This window comes from Megalops cyprinoides, chromosome 6 (assembly GCF_013368585.1).
Source record: "Megalops cyprinoides isolate fMegCyp1 chromosome 6, fMegCyp1.pri, whole genome shotgun sequence".
NCBI lineage: Eukaryota > Metazoa > Chordata > Actinopteri > Elopiformes > Megalopidae > Megalops > Megalops cyprinoides.
In genome coordinates this window covers 30,692,370-30,711,802 of record NC_050588.1, presented here as the reverse complement: position 1 = coordinate 30,711,802, position 19,433 = coordinate 30,692,370, and the positions used below count along the sequence as shown (strand labels likewise).

Sequence of the window (19,433 nt, the reverse complement as noted above, 5' to 3'; positions counted from 1 at the left end):
TCCACAGGGAGAGAAAGAGAGAATGCAAGAGAAAGCCGGCAGCATACGGAGTTTGCTGTCTTCTCAAGAACACTCATTTGCGGAAAGTAGTTAAAAATAGAGAAGTCTGAATTCTAAATGAAAGGGGTAGATTAAGGACATATGAATAAGGTTTAGGAAGTTACCAGCAGTGCGGTTAGAGTGATATGAGCTGGGAGGGGAGTGGCAGAGATAATCAGGCATCTCTGATTTATTTAAGAAACAATTTCATTATTCACCCCTCTTGCCAGCACTGCTACCATACACAGCGTGTCTTATTCTGTTGAGGAGCCATGGAGGAGAAGCAGGGGCACCAGAGCGCCCTCTCCTCTGGGATACCAAAATGTTCTGTTTCAATAAACACAAGAGAATATACAGTAAAACACACAGCAGAGATTTTAATCGTCAGGCCAGTTGTTTTCTTTCCATTTCAGATCCACAGTTTGGTCATTGTTGTGATACAACACACAGACAGCAAAGCTTTTGGTAATGAAGTGCAACACATCTACATATAAGAAGCTTTTATTGAACAAACAAAGCAATAGGTTTGGTGGCTATTGAAAGTGTCAGCAGTCTGTTTACAGTGCACACATTTTGCTCTCATTCTGTGAAATGCACTGTTTGCCTTTTTTTTCCCCCAAAACCTGGAGCTCTCACCAATCAGCTCACTTAAAAGGCAGCCTGGATGCAGTGGAGGGCCGTGATTGGGTACAGTAAAGGTGGGATGTTGCAGGTGGGAGGGGGCCCGAGGGGCGTGGGGCCAAATGGGTTGGAACTGATTGGAGTGGGGAGGGGGGGGGGGTGGATAGGTTTTTAAAAACCGGAGTCATGTATGTTTTATTCATTAGTGATTTGGTTTCTTCTGGTCTTCTGCCTGTTTTAATGTCTCTGCCATCCGATGTTCACTTTCTGCCGAATCTCTGTGGCACAGCCATGCTCCAGATCTGGCCAGGGACTGTCTCCCAGTCGCGGGACTGTATCCGTGCATCTGTACTGAAACTCCCCCTGGTCCCGCGGCCAAACCTGGAAAGAGAGTTCATTAGCACCACAATGGACAATCAGGGACTCAGACACATGATCAGTAATTACAAGGACAGTTATTTCTTACTAGCTTCAACATGCCTTCTATTGTTCCTTCACTCAGACTTCATTCTCACCTCTCAACTAACAATCAAACTAATCCTTATTCTTTCTCATATACAGCTTACTGGCCCTCAATGCCATTTTTAGCATTTCTTGTGCATCAGGGATTTGCAAGTGTCCACACCAACAGGAGGAAATTGTCATGAAAAAGAAAGATAGACATTTTCAACAGTGTAGAAGAAAGGCATAACATCTTAGAGACAAACTTGTTATGCTTCTGTTGCAAAAAAACAAGACTAATTATATTTGCATTATAATAATTGTTGTGAATCAGTAAACTGTGCAAAATATGTGCATTTAACATTTTTAACCATCCCCTCACTGGGATTTGGTTTAGGTTGTATAAGGACCCATTTTAAATTTTTATTTTGGTTAGCATTATTAGAACATAGAAGATGATAAATAGCAAAGAAGACAGAATAATGTCTGACATTCTACTCACCTCTGTGGCTGGTGGAGAATTGAGGGGTTGCGGCCATACCTCTTTGTACCTTGGAAGAGGGCGTGAAGAACAGTGTTCAGGAGACGGTCGTCCAACTCATGCCCCCCTTGTTCCTCTACCTCCTGAAACACAGACAGACACCTGACCGTGTTGACATATTACTCTCAGAAAGACATGTTGAAACACTGTCATGACGAAACAGAAAAACAGAACAGAACAACACGTGCAAAATTAGAGCCCCCTCTGTTACGCCTGCCTTCAAGTCACAACCTCTCCCTGCCTCATTTTTTTTTTTTTTGGAGGGGTTCAATTGCACCTGAAACCTTGAACTCAGCTTTGGAGCTCAGCGGGACCCAAATCCTGCAGCTAAGCTGTCAGACAGGAGAGGGACCGGGGGGGTGGATTACAACCCCCTCCGCGTGCTGATCAATACCCACCCCAGCCCAGGCAGTCCCACCTGGGGCAGCAGGGATGAGAGGGGCTTTTCATGTGTTGCCCCCTGCCTGTGATCCTATTCCTCTTGGGAAGCCCTTTACAGGCAATGCCAGAATCAGGACACCTTCCTCTCCCGAGAGACTCCTGCTGCTGTTCTTTTCAAATGGCCTACAAAATAACTGACTTTCAGATGGTCATCAGCTGTCAGTGCCGTGATTCACTGTGGCTCAGAGAGATTTGGTTAATATTCAACATGCGAATCAATGAGCGGCCACAAAGTATATATCAGCAATTGAAGCAGTCTCAGTGGTGTCACTGAAAGTGTCTCTATATAAAAAAACATTCCATCAACATTTTTAATGTTAGATATCTTCCTGAGCTGACCCCCTCTTTCAGCAACATTTTTTCACCAACCAGTGGGGTTATGAAGGGATGCAGATATGGAATTTTGAAAAAAACGAGTGATTGCTACTCATCCTATGAAGGCCAGCTGGTACCTGATTAAACTTAGAACTTGAACTCAGAAGTGCACTTTCATATATTGCCTCAAGCTATGGGGCAGCACCCTTCACCTTAGTGATTTATTTGATGCAAGCGAGGCAGGTTTAGACCTAGATGAATAGTGAAATGCTGACATTCTGTGAAGAGTGAAAGGTGAGCAGGAGGCATTTCATATAGTGGAAGTGCTGCAGCAATATTGGCTGATGGGATTATGGTCAGAATATGAGACCAGGAGAAGCTGCCCAGGCAGGCTGTTCACATATACAGCAACATATCGGCACACAATTCTCTACACAATACACAATTTCTCTCCAAGATCAGAGCATTCTAAGGGCTCTTTGGAGGAACATCTATTTAGAGTTGTTTGCTGCGAGCACGGTGATGTCAGTAGAAAGTTGATGGGTCTTACCAGTGCATGAGATAGCTGCTCTGTGAGGGTCTCTTCAGAGTCACTCCGCAGGTCTTCGCTGGGCTCCAACCCCCCTTCCTCCTGGAGAGAGCGGCCCACTCCGGCCATGGCCAGAACCAACCCCAGAAGAGTGAACCACGCTCCCGTTTCCATGGTCTGGGCTGAAGGGAGGACTCTGAATGGATCGTGCCTGTTGGGTTCTGGTGCTGGACGTGTGGTGCCCACAGTGGTGTTGATCAACGTGCTTGGGAGGATCTCGTAAGGTCTTCCTTCTGTCCAGTCCAGTTCAAACGCAGTGTTCGGTGCTTCATGGCTGCCTTTATATACACCCCTCGATTCCACTTTTTCGGGTCCATGGAGACTAGACGAATGTAGATGAATAAAGGCAAGTTAAAGGCAGGAAGGGGATGAAATGCAGATTATAATAAAAGTAAGCTCCCAGCCCATTTAGCGCAATCTGGGGATTCAGTGTGACTGTGAGGAACAGTGCATTATGTCCCCCTAAGGGCTACCAGGACAAAACACCCCTAGTGTTATTAAACCAATAAATCCTTGCAAATGGACTCTTATTTCCATCAAAGGTCCTGTTTCTCAGCTTTAAAAACATATGAGAAAATGATCACTCCTTACATGTTTGATAATTAAGCGCAATCTCTTTTCTGGTTTGTAGGCACACATGTATATGCACACACTTGTTCTTTCTCACATGTAAATGCATTCTGGTTTGATTTCTGCATGTAATGTAGTGCAGTGTAAGTTTGATTTTTCAGAGTTACTGTTTGTGTATGGAGCAAGGGGTAATGCTTTCCTACAACTGTTTGCTTGAATTTACTTCCAGGAGAGATATTAAAAATTTGATTGCTGCGATGTACTTATTATATTTGTTTCTGTAAAGATCACAGAACAATGCCTGTGCTTCAAAAGGCAGTTGTCGGACCTTAATGGAAAAATTTTCCTCTGATGTGACAGCATTACTCATGAGGCTCTGTTCTTTCCGCCTAAGGAGCCAGAAAGAATCTTGTGTGCTGGGCCTGCATAGCCGTGACACTCAATGTACCTCACCCCAAGAAGTCCACCAGGGATACCTAATATCCAACAACATCTGACAATCTTCTTACTGATGTTGACCCACCCCCTCAAACCTGTCTCTCGTGCCATTACTCACCATGACAACCAGTAGGATTACACTGGCAAGGAAAACAGAGTGGCCCTAGTCATACTGGTATGATTAAAACAGGCCTGAGAGACTTTGACTCAGATGTGCTTGGGCTAATTGTGTTAATTTGTGCTTTGGTCTGTAGGAAGATGTCTCTCATGGTGGTGTCATCCTTTGAGGACAAACCTCTGTCCCCTCTTCAGTCATGAGGCATATTTACATGCTCATAAATGTGTGTGTATATGTGCATGTGAAACGCTGACCTGTATGTTTATTTTCAGTAAGCCACAAATTTACATCAGACACTCCTAAACCTGAAGAGAAACCATTGACCCCATCCCTAACCCTATCTATATGTTGCTCCAGCGAGAGTAGAAATTTGTCCCTGTAACTTCTGTGCAATCATATGTAGAGTTCATCTGGCCATATGGACAAACTCACTCTGATCTGTTTGTTTATAATAAAAGGTGACAAACGCTTGCATGTTCATGTATAATCAATATGTATATTGATTATCAAGGAATTAATATCTGGACTGGAAAATTGACTCATTAGGATGCTCAGTGAGTTAAGAGAATGGGTATATATGAGGACTCACTCAATGCCCATATGCAACAAATTACATGCGATGGTGACTTTGCCCTCTGGCCAAGTATAATTTGGTAATTGTGTAGCGTATGTGAAATTCACCACCATGACTCTTCTTAATTGTAATGTCCATTATTAAAGAATGTCAATCTATCCCAACACTTTAGTTAACCTTAAGATGGACATTCATGTAATCTTTTCATGTAATATGTAAATCCAGTAATACGGAAGAATTTGCACAAGTTCTGTGATTTTTATAAAAAAAAAAAAAAATGTGTTGCCTTTGTCTTGATGCCAATGCTTCAAATGCAAGATTCAGAAACACATCTATACTAAGATACGAGTTAGGCTAGATATTGGTGGATGGATATGGATGCATAATCATCATCTGATGCTACCTCTTTAAGAGTCCACCCACTGACAACACTGTCTGTTGGGATATGCGAAATGTCAGCCTCGAAGATTACGGTCAGGACCATCTTCTGTTCCTTAGACATCTTTTCCACTTTATCTCCTCCATTATTTCTCAGTTCTTGTCTTTGCTAAGACTCATTGTCTTTGATCCTACTGCCAAGGTCTGCCCAATGTTTCCTTATTTCTGTAAGCATCATTGTTTCAGATCTCATGGCATCCCTAATTAATTGCCATACGACTTTTCTGTGGTATATCACATATAAGCTTTTGTTTACATTTATAGTTAATTAAGCAATTGTAAGTGCCCAAGAGGCCATTAATGTATCAAAGTGGAACATTAAGAGACAGAACAGGACACACTAATTAACCATGAATATATCACATTTTATTGTCATGAGAGTATCAATAATGGCATTTACTGAACAGAAAATGTTTGAAGCAACACTTTCCATAATGTAACTGGTTTTCTTCATGCTTGTATTGAAGTTATTTACCTTTTCAGCTTTTTCTTTTGTCTTTATAACAATGTTGCTAAAGCACCTTCTGTTCATAATGTGAGCTGATGACATGTACAGGTCCTTCTCAAAAAATTAGCATATTGTGATAAAGTTCACTATTTTCCATAATGTAATGATAAAAATTAAACTTTCATATATTTTAGATTCATTGCACACCAACTGAAATATTTCAGGTGTTTTATTGTTTTAATACTGATGATTTTGGCATACAGCTCATGAAAACCCAAAATTCCTATCTCAGAAAATTAGCATATCATGAAAAGGTACTCTAAACACGCTATTAACCTAATCATCTCAATCAACGAATTAACTCTAAACACCTGCAAAAGATTCCTGAGGCTTTTAAAGACTCCCAGCCTGATTCATTACTCAAAACTGCAATCATGGGTAAGACTGCCGACCTGACTGCTGTCCAGAAGGCCATCATTGACACCCTCAAGCAAGAGGGTAAGACACAGAAAGAAATCTCTGATCGAATAGGCTGTTCCCAGAGTGCTGTATCAAGGCACCTCAGTGGGACGTCTGTGGGAAGGAAAAAGTGTGGCAGAAAACGCTGCACAACCAGAAGAGGTGACCGGACCCTGAGGAAGATTGTGGAGAAGGGCCGATTCCAGACCTTGGGGGAGCTGTGGAAGCAGTGGACTGAGTCTGGAGTAGAAACATCCAGAGCCACCGTGCACAGGCGTGTGCAGGAAATGGGCTACAGGTGCCGCATTCCCCAGGTCAAGCCACTTTTGAACTAGAAACAGCGGCAGAAGCGCCTGACCTGGGCTACAGAGAAGCAGCACTGGACTGTTGCTCAGTGGTCCAAAGTACTTTTTTCGGATGAAAGCAAATTTTGCATGTCATTCGGAAATCAAGGTGCCAGAGTCTGGAGGAAGACTGGTGAGAAGGAAATGCCAAAATGCCTGAAGTCCAGTGTCAAGTACCCACAGTCAGTGATGCTCTGGGGTGCCATGTCAGCTGCTGGTGTTGGTCCACTGTGTTTTATCAAGGGCAGGGTCAATGCAGCTAGTTATCAGGAGATTTTGGAGCACTTCATGCTTCCATCTGCTGAAAAGCTTTATGGAGATGAAGATTTCATTTTTCAGCACGACCTGGCACCTGCTCACAGTGCCAAAACCACTGGTAAATGGTTTACTGACCATGGTATTACTGTGCTCAACTGGCCTGCCAACTCTCCTGACCTGAACCCCATCGAGAATCTGTGGGATATTGTGAAGAGGAAGTTGAGAGACACCAGACCCAACACTGTGGATGAGCTTAAGGCCGCTATCGAAGCATCCTGGGCCTCCATAACACCTCAGCAGTGCCACCGGCTGATTGCCTCCATGCCACGCCGCATTGAAGCAGTCATTTCTGCAAAAGGATTCCCGACCAAGTATTGAGTGCATAACTGAACATAATTATTTGAAGGTTGACTTTTTTTGTATTAAAAACACTTTTTTTTTATTGGTCGGATGACATATGCTAATTTTTTGAGATAGGGATTTTGGGTTTTCATGAGCTGTATGCCAAAATCATCAGTATTAAAACAATAAAACACCTGAAATATTTCAGTTGGTGTGCAATGAATCTAAAATATATGAAAGTTTAATTTTTATCATTACATTATGGAAAATAGTGAACTTTATCACAATATGCTAATTTTTTGAGAAGGACCTGTATCAGACAAAGGAGCCCCAGGTTACCTCTAGATATTGTTAGCAGGCCAGTAGGAGGCACTCTAAACCAAGTGATCCTGTGAGACATCCCTCAGTTTAATTGGTCCAATGAATCCTTGCTTCTCCGCCTCAGCTGTTGTTTTGCGAGTGTTCCAGTTCATTCCTGTGATTTATGGTGCCAGTGATGTTAGAGACAGGTTCCACACCTCTAAAGTGCTTTGAAATCTCATGAAAAGTGTTATAAAAATTTCATTAATTTTTATCATGAAGGTCATGCCACGTAACGTCAAATATTTTTGACATAATTCAACGTGTGTGAGCAATATCTATCAGTCGCTCTAACAACTCGGTATGAGTATGAGGAGGCTAAATGGATCTTCTGTTCCACACTTAACCGTTTACTGCATGAGGCACAGAGGTCTACCTCTAGTGTATGCTTTAGCAGTATCTAGTTTCCACCTTGTGGATAGCAGTAATACTGCAGGTCAGTTTCACCCCTTTGTACTGGCAAATCCCAGACCAACCAAGCTGAGCAGACAGGGTCTTGTCCTCTGTCATAACAATAAGCACAACTCAGAATTCCCTCTAATGCACTCTCCTCCCTCTTTCTGTCTGGCATGATATGTTGAATTCATTTTTCTTGTTTATTTTATTTACAACGGTACAATGGTACAGTCAGTCAGAAATAAATACACATTTGCGCATGACAATCAAACAAGTGTGTACAACAAAGTCTGTTCATGCAGAAAAAACAAGATTGTCCAGCAATGTCTATGCGCGGATTAGACTTTACCTGTCTCGCTGATATTCGGAATCGCCCACGCCCGAATCACTCCCAGCGTGACAATTCTGTTACCTTTTTTATTCACGCAGATAGGACATATATCCCTCCCCCACCCCACCGCCAGCAAAACCCCAGTATAATTGACAAGCAACCAGATATGACTCCAAATTTCTATTTAGTTTTTTGGATGTCAGATTTAGCTAGCTCTATGATAAGGCACTTACAAGAAACAATACAAGTAAAACAGTGAATTAGAACCATTGTTACTATTACTCTAAATATATTTTGAAAACTATGTTACATATTCCCATCCTCCGTGTCACCCTTTGAAAGGACAGACTATGTCATAATATAAATAAAAAGTGAACACACATATTACATTCAAAGTCACCAAAAAGAGTTCAGTTCAAGGGGCCAGCCGATTACTGTGAAAAGGATCTTCATACTCAACACAGTTGTCTTTTTTCAGTTTTCTTTCGTTTTCTATGCCACTGCTGTCAAAAACAGCACATTTGACAAATTCTGTTTTCCTTTTTTTTTTTGGTCTTTTGCAACTTGCTCAAGGAAATGGCTCTTTTTCTTCTCCATGGCCGTCTCGAGCCCTTGAGTGTGATTCACAGAGCACTCCATCATGTGCCGAGGACAAAGCATGTATGGACCTCCTCACACATGACTCATCATTTCAACCCCCGTATGTCAAGCTCTTGTGTGACCACAGGGGTCCTGAAACAAGGCCAGTTTGAGTCCACGACCAAAGCAAAAAGTATAATAACGCAATCTGTGCCAGGCCCATATTCTCCAGAAGAGCACAGGTGTCTTTGAGCTATCACATCCCAAGCATAAACAAAATTGAATGAAACCAATGAAATACAAAACTAAATAATATTTGCCCTTATCTCTTGACATTATTAGAAAGAACCAGTCCAAGCTTGAGGCAAAATAACCTAGGAAGAAAGAGTGTGTTTGTTCCATTATCCGATTGTGTGTGTATGTACATAAGTGCATATGTGTGTGTCTGTATGTGTATGTGTGTGTGTTTATGTTTGTGTGAGAGTATATGTGTGCATGTTTGCATCTGTGTGTGTGTGTGTGTGTGTTTATGTTTGTGTGTATATCTGGAAAGGCATTTTGGTCTGTGATTTGGCTTGGCAGATATTGACATCGTCTTTCTGTGTCTCAGCAGTGTATGCCATTCCTTCCCTTTTTCTCCCTGTAGGTTGATCTGTGTACATGTGATTGGGGGAGTCAGTGTGTGTGGGGCAGGAGGCCGGCTCCTTCTCAGTCTATGACTGTGGTGGCCACCAGTCTCCATCGGTCAGTGAATCAGTCAGTCTATACAGTAGGAATACGAAGCATACGGCGAGTATCAGTGCATGTTAGTTAGGGTTTCAGTGCGCTTTTTACATCAGTCCATCAGTGTATAGATGTATAGATACATTGCAGTTTGATACATAGTGGTCTATGTGAGTAGAAGAACTAGTGACAGTTCACAAAAAAACAATGGCTGCAACATGCCCAGTATGTCACTTACTGTAGTCAGCAGGTACATCACAGAGAGTGTTCTGGACACATCAATGCTGTGTATGTACAGGACATGGTGCTAGTGCAGTTGGTATGCCTTGTGCAGTCATTTTCCCATTTTCGAGTCTGTTGGTGTGTACTCTGTTAAATGAGTGAGTCAGTGTGGAGTGTGTGTGTGTATGTATGTGTGTATACATTCATGATGTGCCGTCACTCCAGTGGGTGGCCCACTCCTTCTTGTGTAATGTTCCTGTCTTCTCATCCTGGAACTGTGGGCGATCCTGGCGGGGAATCTTCACAGCGTGGTACTGGGGCACGGTGTCTTTGTACTGAGCCCTTCGGAAAAACCCACACTGTGCGTGCACGCAGGGGAGAGAAAGGGAGAGAGAGAGGGGGAGAGAGGGATGAGAGATCATACATGTGTGCACATACTGTTCATTCATGCAGGCCACTCAGTGCTCCAACAGAAGGAATGCTGTTAAATGTGAAGGGACCGTGGGTAGAACATTGTGAGGTCAGATATCTATGTATACACAGAGACTGAATTATACCATGAATATTCCTTGGCACTCAAAAGGAATGGCAACATATATTTATGTATTTGCACTTCTTATATCAGGTATGGCAGTGTTCGGAATTTGAACTTACAACATAATTGACAATAGGCTGTATATAGTAATGTAATAAACCAGAAACCACTTCTGGTAACTATGCAATGGCTCTTCCTTGTCGCTACTAATTTTAGACCAAGGACCTAGATCTGAATGAAACTACCAAGCATTCAATCAAAACAGGATTTGATTGTTCTGCCCATGGAAACCACCAAAGATACATGTGCACATGTGCCACACAAAAACACACTTTCACTTTGTGAAGCTCACACAGAAAAGAGAATCCACCCTCTGCTTCAATTCAAAAAGGTAAAAAAAAATTACTTGTGCAGTAAATATACCACTGTGCTGCAGATGCCTTTGGAGTCACAGAGGTACATTCTAGCTATGAAGTGCGACACATTTAACGGATCACTTGTGAAACACACACCGGCAACCTTTAGAAGAGTTCATTCTGGTACATAACCCATGATTAAGACACAAGCAAAGGAAATGAATTTAGAATTTGAAATACACATCATGAGAATGATGGAATTTGAAATGGATATTGCTTGTGCAGCCCTTGCAAATTCCAGCCAGGATGAACTTTTCAGGCAGGTGGGAGGAGCCACAACACAGCACAGCAAGCCACACCCCCATTTTCTGGGGCAGGTGGTGACGGGCAGGCGGGCTGGAGGCTGGTTTACCGCTTGGGGAAACAGGGAGGGGAGGGCGGGGCTGAGTTTGAGGGACCTATTGTAGGTCAGATGCCTGCTTCTCCGCCTCCGAGGGCTGGACCTGCAGGTGGGCCCGGTAATACTCCGTCTCGTAATGCGCACGCCGCTCCGTGCGCCGGAAGAACCCACACTGGCAGGCGGGAGAGAGGGGGGGAGGGGGAATGATAAAGGGGTACGAAGGAGGATAGGCACAGCGAGAGACAGAGAGGCAGGAGGTGAAAAGGGAGAGGGTGTGGTTATCAAATGAGAGAAAACAGAACAAACTGAATAAGCAGAACAATTAATGCACTGTGATGGAGATGTGACAGATGAATGGAAAAAAAAGAAGGAAGAAAGAAATTACAGCAGAGAGATGGCAGACATGAAAGAACTGGAATGGCAGAGCAGTGCAAATGAAATAAAAAGGTCTGGTTCGGCACCAGCTGACAGGTTAACGCCCAGCCCACCTTACTCTCTCAGGGCCTTAGAGCTTTGTAGATAATTTCCATGGCATTGCGGCCACGGCTTTGAGGATGGCAGAAGATTATTACAATGCCTCTTGAAATATTTCAGCATCTTGAATTTGTAAATAAATAATAACACAGGCGCAGGTCGATTTACAATAGCTTAAGGCACAACCATGAATAACACATATCACTGACACAGAGGAAAAGAGTTTTAACCCTTACCTTCCACAGTATGCAGACCAGCAGTGCCAGGACAAAAATACCAGCCAGGATGGCGATAAGGATGATCCACCAAGGGATCCAGTATTGATCTGCAAGCCCATGCTCTGGGTAGACCATCACAGTAACCTGGTAACACACAAATCAGTCATTAGCACTGCTCAATATGTCTGTAAAACCATATACAATATATATATACATACATGCACACTTTTGCAGTTGACATGATGGGTTCCAAGCAGTCAGAGATTTTTCTTTGAAAAGCCTACTGCTTATTTATTGTATTTCAAACATATTTGTTTGTTTTTTCGTGGCTCTGTGTGTCTCGGTGTGTACATTTGAGTACCTGCGATGCTGCATCTCTCAGTGCCAGGTGCTTGATGGTGGATTTGACTGTAATGTTGGCTCTCACCAGCATCTCCAGAGCACTGACTGAGGAGAACTCCTGAGAGAAAGAGACAGAGAGAACCAGGGTCCACCCACCGGGATGTGCATAATTAAAAAGGAAGTGAAGTGAAAAATGAATGTATAATGTATCTATTAACGTCATCTATACATTCAAAAGTCAGTTCATATTTTATACATATGCTGTTGACTGGTGTAGAATGCTAAATCATGCATGCAAGGTTATGAAACAGTACATAGGAGAAAACATAATTTAGATTTTTAATCCAACTTCTTCTTTGGGAGCTGCAAAACTATAGCAAAGAGAAGGCCTGTATTCACCAAAAAAAGTTCTACCATTGGTCAGATTATTATTGTGTAATGAGTGTGTTCTATTCTGACATTCCACTGTGGGACCACTCATCCCAGCTTACTGTACATCTATGGATTTGTTACAACCTGATACAGCTCATCATGGCATTACTTGAACACACTTTCCTTCCAATTTCTGAGACTGTTAGAGGTTTAAAGAGAACAGGGAAATGTCCTGGATTGGTGCCATCTAAGACCAAAGTTGAGCAGCCCCATTGTAGTAATTGTAGTCATCAGGTAATTGCTGCCTTCAAGTTCTTTGTTTTGCTGTTCCTAGCTCTGACTTGTTTGGTTGGATATATGCTGTAATTATTGCACACTTACATTAGGCAGATGTGTGGGAGATCTGCCAGGCAAATACATAACGAACATTTGCTAGCACTGCAGTGGCATAAAGGAGATAGAGTTTCACCTCAAGAAAGGTGCTGTTCCACAGTCGGGCCTGGATTTTGAGGACGGCAAAGCCAGAGAAGCTGTGCAGCGGACACTGGATGAGCATGCAGCGCGCTGAGCCCAGGAGGCAGTCCTGAAAAGGGAGAGAGGTGCTCTTCACTTATCCCCGCACACCACAATCTCCAGAATCACGCGCGACATCCGCAGATCCCTCTCACCAGCTTCAGGGACTTCCTCCTCTCTGAGGCAGCCACCGCAGGCGCGGTCCTATCCACGCTGCTCTTCGTCACCGGCTGCCCTTCTTTCTCCGGGTGGGACCGTCCCTTCCTTCGGGCCTGGTTTCAATGGAGTGAAAAACAAGTGTTTCGTTTCAACAGCAAAGTGTATGTGTACACGGAGAAGGAGAAACACTTTCATTACTGTTGTTTCATTTTTGTCTATTGACTTTTCTGCTCTCCCCCTGCTTTCTACACATTCTCATCCGTTATTAGAGACAGGGCCCTATTTGCCTCAGTTTGAGACTAGTGTATCGAGCCCAACATTCTCTGCATAAGTCATATCCATCACTGGCTGATATTTCTTGTATTAAACATGGAATTCAGCATTTTATCCACACACAGTTATTTCAGTGTAGACCTCTGACTCTCCCTCCTCTATACACATGTAGAATTAACATACTACAAAAACTTCACAATGCTCCTCTCTGTCCCACTCTGCTTCAAATTCCCCGGTTCTGCAATACCATACAATTGAGGTGCGGGCATTCTGTGGACCATTGCTATGAGTGCCATTACCAAAAATTAGCAGCAGGTTTAAGGTTGATCACAAATGACTTCTATAATATCGACTTCTGTAATATCGACATAGCATTCAAAACAAAGGCAGCCATTAACTTAAATGCATTAATGCTCAGCATTATTGTGAATAGTAAATAGTGTAAATGTAAATAGTGTTTCAGCTGTGTATGTGTAAAGATCTTACCACAAGATGTGCAGCCTGGGGATGATTGTTGGGAGTGAGTCCCAATGGGTTAATCGAGGCGTGGCAATGTGTTTTTGGGTGACCTTCAAAGTGCAGCCCTGTGGCATACAGGAGCCACTTCCCATTGTCCAGTTCATGGGGCCACATGATGTTCAAAAAGGCAGAGCCAAATGTCTGCAGGGGCTTCCCAGGGTTGTTCACCTGATGAGAAGAAAGGTGGGGTCAACAAAAACAGGTTAGCATTTACATTTACCCAGGTTTCTGAGGTATAATTAAAATAGATGTTCTCTTTTAATTTACAAAGCTAGTGAGAGAAACAGCGAATGTGCATGTTGTACCATCCCTAAAACTGCCCCTTTTCCCCTACCCCCTACCGTGAACTCAAACTCCACCGCACTCCCAACATCTGCCACAGTTTCCATGGCGCTCTCACCCTTCACCGTCCCGCTGAAAAACAACTGGTGTGGGCGCGCCAGCCTGAGGAGGGCAGAAAGAAAGAGAACATGTTCACCCCAGATATGCTGCATCACTTAAACCAAAACATGGACACTATGATTGCTGTCGGGGAAAGATAAAATTACCTGGCATGAGTTCATACGCTAAAATGAAACTTACCCACTGACAGACAGAGGGAGCTCTATCACTACTTTAGCATGGGCTGTGACTGGGGCCAAATCGGGCTGCTCACTGATACTGGCGAGACAAAATCCCATATGTACATGTTAATGTTACATATTTACATATGCAAACAGGCACATAATGCATGTACACACACACACACACACACACACACACACACACACACACACACACACACACACACACACACATAAACACACACATATACACACACAAACACATGCATATGCGCACACACACAAATGCACACACACACACATACACACATACACACACACACACACACACACAAAAGATACTGCTTGTTCAATTGCATAAATCAAAAATTGCCACAACACCGATATTAAATTGGAGGATCACAAAATAAGGGCTCACAATAATCACATCTGACATTTGAGAATTGTAAGGACTTACGTTGCCAGTAGGAGATCAACAGACAAGTCAGTGGTTTCTATGGTGATTCCAGAGGTGCTGAAGATAATGTAGAGTTTTAGCTGGGGGAGGGAGGGGGTGTGATCAAAGAGAAAAGAGAAGCAGAAATTTGAATGAAAGAAAACAGGAGATATTCACTGAATCCCACTGAGGTGAATATATCATATTCATATCATATAGCCTCAGTGAGTGTTCAAATGTGCATCCTGTTTTAACATTTTTATGAAAAAACATTTTCATGTCTGAATATTAGTATTTTTGCTTTTCATGGATTGAATCAGATCATAGTAAAGTTACATGAGCCAACATCCTCACCAGAAGATGTGACGGGAATAGCATGGAATTTTCCTAATACTTTCGTTGTTTGGATATGCATTGAGTCCGTGTGTGTTTCATTTGTGTTTTTTTGTTCTGTGTTGAATTACCTTGGCATCTCTCTTCAAGGGGTTTCCCAGCTCACAGTCTACTTGTGAGCCATTCTGATTGGTCTGACACACCACCTACAATTATTGGCAGAACACATCAGTAAAACATGTTATACTCCCTGTGACAGTCTGTGAATCAGACAACGTGTGTATCCGTAGAAATTTGTGCATGATCTCATATCTACTATATCAAGTTTGTGTGTGTGTGTGTGTTTGTGCGTGTGTTGGTGCATGCACGTGCGTGTGTATGTGTGCGGGTGTGCATGTGTGTTGCAGACATGTATACCTGTTCTGGTCTAATTCCAGAGTATGACAGAGTCTCTGGAAGGGACACCAGTAGCTGGGCAGTGTGGGCATCATCTCCATCTTTCTCAGGCTCCAGGGGGTCGGACGGCATGTTGGTGACTGTCACCTCCAGGGCTAATGGCATCCGGTCAGACAGTAAGAACACCGGCACTCCGTCCTCATCTCTGCACAGTGATGCGGGGGAAAACACACAGAGTACGTCAGAGAGGCATAATGCAAGAGACAGGCAAGAACAGGTGCACGGGGACAGTCACGGGGTAATTAATAGGCATCAGAGACAGAGACAGGAATACACAGGCAGGCATGGAGACAGGGGAAAAACCCGCATGGATGAATCCTCCTTATAGCCGGGATGTTCTGTCCACCTATATTTGGATTTCTACTTTTGTAGAGGCATTTACAGAAAGGAGGAAAGCAGAAACCTGCTGGTGACCAAGCGTGGGTGCACTCACGTGGGCAGAGGGATGAAAAGGCCAGACGCTGGGGGACGAGTGCCAAACTGGTAGCTCAGCTGTAGGTTGCTCTGACAGATTTTGTCATCCCCACATCCCTCCCTCAGGAAATTAACCTGCAAAAACAGAGGGATATCAAATAATAGTTTTGACATCACCTACATTAAAGTTATTCACAGGCCCCATCCACCGTTTAGTTACTGACCTCAGTGTGCAGAATGTTGGAGATTGCAGGGCTCAGCACGGGAGACAGCTCCACCAGCTCCGGGGCAGTAGCGTGTCTGTGGTGCTGTGTTCGTTTGATGGTGTGCGTGATGGTCAGAGAGATAGGACGCAGCTTGTCTCGAAGGTTCTCCTAAGACAAAGAGTTTGAGAAAATGCTTAGAAAAGAGGCTGCATTAATACCTTGACTGAAGTTTAACAAATCATGATTACTTAGTAAGAAACATCACATTTTCTTCAGTAGATACTGTAATGCAGAATGCCTAACACAGTATACAAATCATCCATACATATGGGTGGGCACAGTTTGGGTACAGATACCTTGCTAAAGGGTATGACAGCAGTGCCCTGCCTCAGAATCAACCCAGCAACTTTGAGAAACAAACCCTGCTCCTATTCACTACAACACACTGCTATTCCAACCACAGCACAACTGCTGCCCCCTACCTGCAGCTGGAAGGTAGCAACCTGGCAAGCCGGGCGGTCCTGGCCACGGAGCACCACCTCCAGAAAATGCATGTACTCGACCTCTGTTGAACTACGGCCCAGGAAGTTGACGCGATGGGGCAGGTTCAACTTCCTGAGCTCCGCATCAGCCTCAAAGTGCACACCCAGTGCTGGAGGTTAGGGAGGGTGTAATAGGGGAGCAGGTAAAGGACAGGATAACACTCAGAAAAACATAACAAAATGACCGGAGGCAAACTACGGTAGTAATACCATTTGTCTTCATTTGGTGGAAAAGATTAAAGGTGAGCAGCAGGGTACACAGAGAACAAACCATTCTGAAGAGGTTTACATTGCCAATTTTAAACGTGTCATGGTTGTCATAGTAACAGAATGACATTAGTGGCTTAACCGTGTGAAAAGGCACAGCTGTTGGGCAGAGGCAGACATGATATACCAAGAAGGAAAACAGACAGATAACAGAGGACAGAGCAGGAAGAGGGGGAGAAAGAAGAGACAAAAAGGAGGAGAAAGTAGAGGACTCCCTCTGATGGAGGGTCTGCTGTACTCACTGATGTGTGGTGAGTATGACTTCGGGTGTGCAGTGTACGTGAAGCACACGTTTATTTCCACACTGAGAAAGAGACACAAAAACACCAGCTTCAGTACAGAATAGTTTGATTGGTTCAAGTAGGTCCTAAAGGAACAGGCAGAACTGAACTGAGATCGGCAACATACAGAAAGAAAGCAAGGTCAGTGAACTGTCTCTTCCCCACACATTTTATTTTAGTCTGTGCTATCACTTACCACACCCCATCTCTGCCTTTGCAGTTCTGTTGCTCCAGGTCAATGTTGTGGGGCTCAATTATGATGTTGCATTTCACATGAATGACGGGGCGAGCCCTGGGAGGCAGAGGTCAGGCGTTAGAGGGCAGTAAGGAAGGAGTGAACACGATCAGATGCTCCGCTGTTTAAATCAGCCTTGCAGGGCCGAGACCTCAGCACTTGCTCTCACCTGAAAAGAATCACCTGATCATTCAGGGACCCCACTGCAACGTCAGGGTAGGAGTTTCCGTCTATGTCCAGACCCCCTGAAATCGAGTAGCCGAATCGCTTCACACCTACACTTACGCCATCCAGAACCTGGAAGGGAGAAAGAATCAGAAAGGAAGAACGCATGCGAAAGTAAACGGATATGATTACGATTAACCCTCCATACCAAATCTATCACAACTGCAGCCTTCTCACCTGGGAAGGCTTGGTAACAATGCCAGAAGAGGAGCCACGATAGATGAACACTTTGCCGTCACCATCAAATGGTGCTCCAACAGCAATGTCTGAGAAGGAACACATAGGGACAAACATTAGAAAGAGTGCATGCCTATCCTGCATTTACTAACACATTCTTCATCAGCCTGCAGGTACAGATTGCAATACAAAAATCTTTAAAGAATGCAGCTGATCACATTTCAAACTCTTATCATGTACATACCCATATAGTATGTATACCGTATGTTTAGTGCGTGACTGCCTGGGTGCTGAACAATATGGAGAGCAGATCAGAGAAGATGTAAACTTAATAGCCATCAATCCAGAGCTCACCTTCGAAGCCATCCTGATCCAGGTCACCCAGGCTATTGACAGTCACTCCGAACATGGAGTCATATGAGCCATTCAGCCGAATGGGTCTGGCCTGTCCCCAGTGACCCGATGGGTTCAGGTACACATATACTGCTCCCCCTATCTCTGCCTTACGATCAAAGAAGTTGGGGGCTCCAATAATCAGATCTGTCCAGCTGAAAGAGGGAAGAAGGCCCAGATCACAATAATTTGTGTTATAGGCTCTACAGTTTATATAGCAGTTGGCTCTGCTCTTTCAGCAAGAGAGGGGGCGCTACAGAGGGAAGGAAGGGCGGCTATGAATGCACACAACATGGTGGCAATCACCAGACAGAACAAGCAACAGAAGAGCAGATCTCACCCATCATGGTCGATGTCAGCGGTGGCCACAGAGTAGCCGAAAGAGGACGCCAGCTCCTCGCCCCACAGGATGTACTGGGGCACCAGGCGGTACACATTGTCCTTGCGGAGCAGCACCACTGCCCCAGTGTGATTGGCTCGCGGAGCCCCCGCCACAAAGGTCAACTCCTCATGAGTCATCACCCCTTTAGCAGAGTCTACAGAGAACCCTGCACCAGGAGAGTGGAGAGAGACAATTATGCATCTAGGGTTACAGTTAAGGAAGGGCTGTGTGGGGAATAGTGATTGTAGAAAACTCATTGTGAGTGCTGTGTTGTGGAGAATATGCTCGCTCTGTAAATGTATCTGTGCTCTCCATTGCATCCCTGTGAAAGAGGTGTGGTCAGAGAGGAAGCAAGGTGGTGGGGTGCTTATAAGAGAAGATGTGACATTAAGTGTGGTACTAACAAAGTGGGTAACATGCACTGCTTTGCTGAATTGTTCTCCTTGTATTTCTTTCATGTATCATGTTCTCTTTCTGCTCCTATTCTGTCCTTACCAGAACCTTATACTCATTGATACAGTTTCCACATTATTTTCACATTTGAATTGTAGAAAAATTGTCTACGGGATAGGAATTACCCTCAAGTTCCCAGACTGTAGGTTAATTGTATTTAAGATTATATAACACTAGATGGCGATAAATCACAAAATAAAAGAAAACCACCAACAGACTCTCCTGAAAACATAACTGCTATCATTCATTTGCTCAGCAGACGCCCTCATCCAGCATGACTAACTTACCTCACATTCGATTTATTATGAATTTATACAGCTGG

At 43.8% G+C, this 19,433-nt stretch overlaps 2 protein-coding genes across 2 annotated transcripts in view; both read right to left on the bottom strand.

The window, feature by feature from the left end:
- Window positions 1–817: 817 nt before the first annotated feature.
- npffl (neuropeptide FF-amide peptide precursor like) lies at window positions 818–3,101 on the bottom strand. The gene is made up of 3 exons (XM_036531775.1): window positions 2,949–3,101; window positions 1,604–1,761; window positions 818–1,041 (listed from the first exon to the last, which is right to left on the bottom strand). The coding sequence occupies exons 1-3, from the start codon at window positions 3,099–3,101 to the stop codon at window positions 921–923; spliced, it is 432 nt and encodes a 143-aa protein (XP_036387668.1). The 3' UTR covers window positions 818–920.
- A 6,024-nt stretch (window positions 3,102–9,125) lies between these two features.
- Window positions 9,126–19,433, bottom strand: part of itga7 (integrin, alpha 7) — a 32,239-nt gene continuing 21,931 nt past the window's right edge. The window contains exons 7-26 of the mRNA XM_036531460.1: window positions 18,617–18,824; window positions 18,238–18,431; window positions 17,884–17,972; window positions 17,651–17,778; window positions 17,443–17,538; window positions 17,208–17,269; window positions 16,639–16,808; window positions 16,175–16,324; window positions 15,970–16,085; window positions 15,498–15,681; window positions 15,212–15,286; window positions 14,769–14,848; window positions 14,331–14,408; window positions 14,090–14,192; window positions 13,716–13,916; window positions 12,953–13,069; window positions 12,754–12,867; window positions 11,932–12,030; window positions 11,589–11,714; window positions 9,126–9,946 (exon numbers count right to left, since the gene is read on the bottom strand). Coding sequence (XP_036387353.1) covers window positions 9,791–9,946; window positions 11,589–11,714; window positions 11,932–12,030; window positions 12,754–12,867; window positions 12,953–13,069; window positions 13,716–13,916; window positions 14,090–14,192; window positions 14,331–14,408; window positions 14,769–14,848; window positions 15,212–15,286; window positions 15,498–15,681; window positions 15,970–16,085; window positions 16,175–16,324; window positions 16,639–16,808; window positions 17,208–17,269; window positions 17,443–17,538; window positions 17,651–17,778; window positions 17,884–17,972; window positions 18,238–18,431; window positions 18,617–18,824 — 2,546 coding nt within the window. The 3' untranslated portion in view covers window positions 9,126–9,790. The remainder of the gene's footprint in view (window positions 9,947–11,588; window positions 11,715–11,931; window positions 12,031–12,753; window positions 12,868–12,952; window positions 13,070–13,715; window positions 13,917–14,089; window positions 14,193–14,330; window positions 14,409–14,768; window positions 14,849–15,211; window positions 15,287–15,497; window positions 15,682–15,969; window positions 16,086–16,174; window positions 16,325–16,638; window positions 16,809–17,207; window positions 17,270–17,442; window positions 17,539–17,650; window positions 17,779–17,883; window positions 17,973–18,237; window positions 18,432–18,616; window positions 18,825–19,433) is intronic.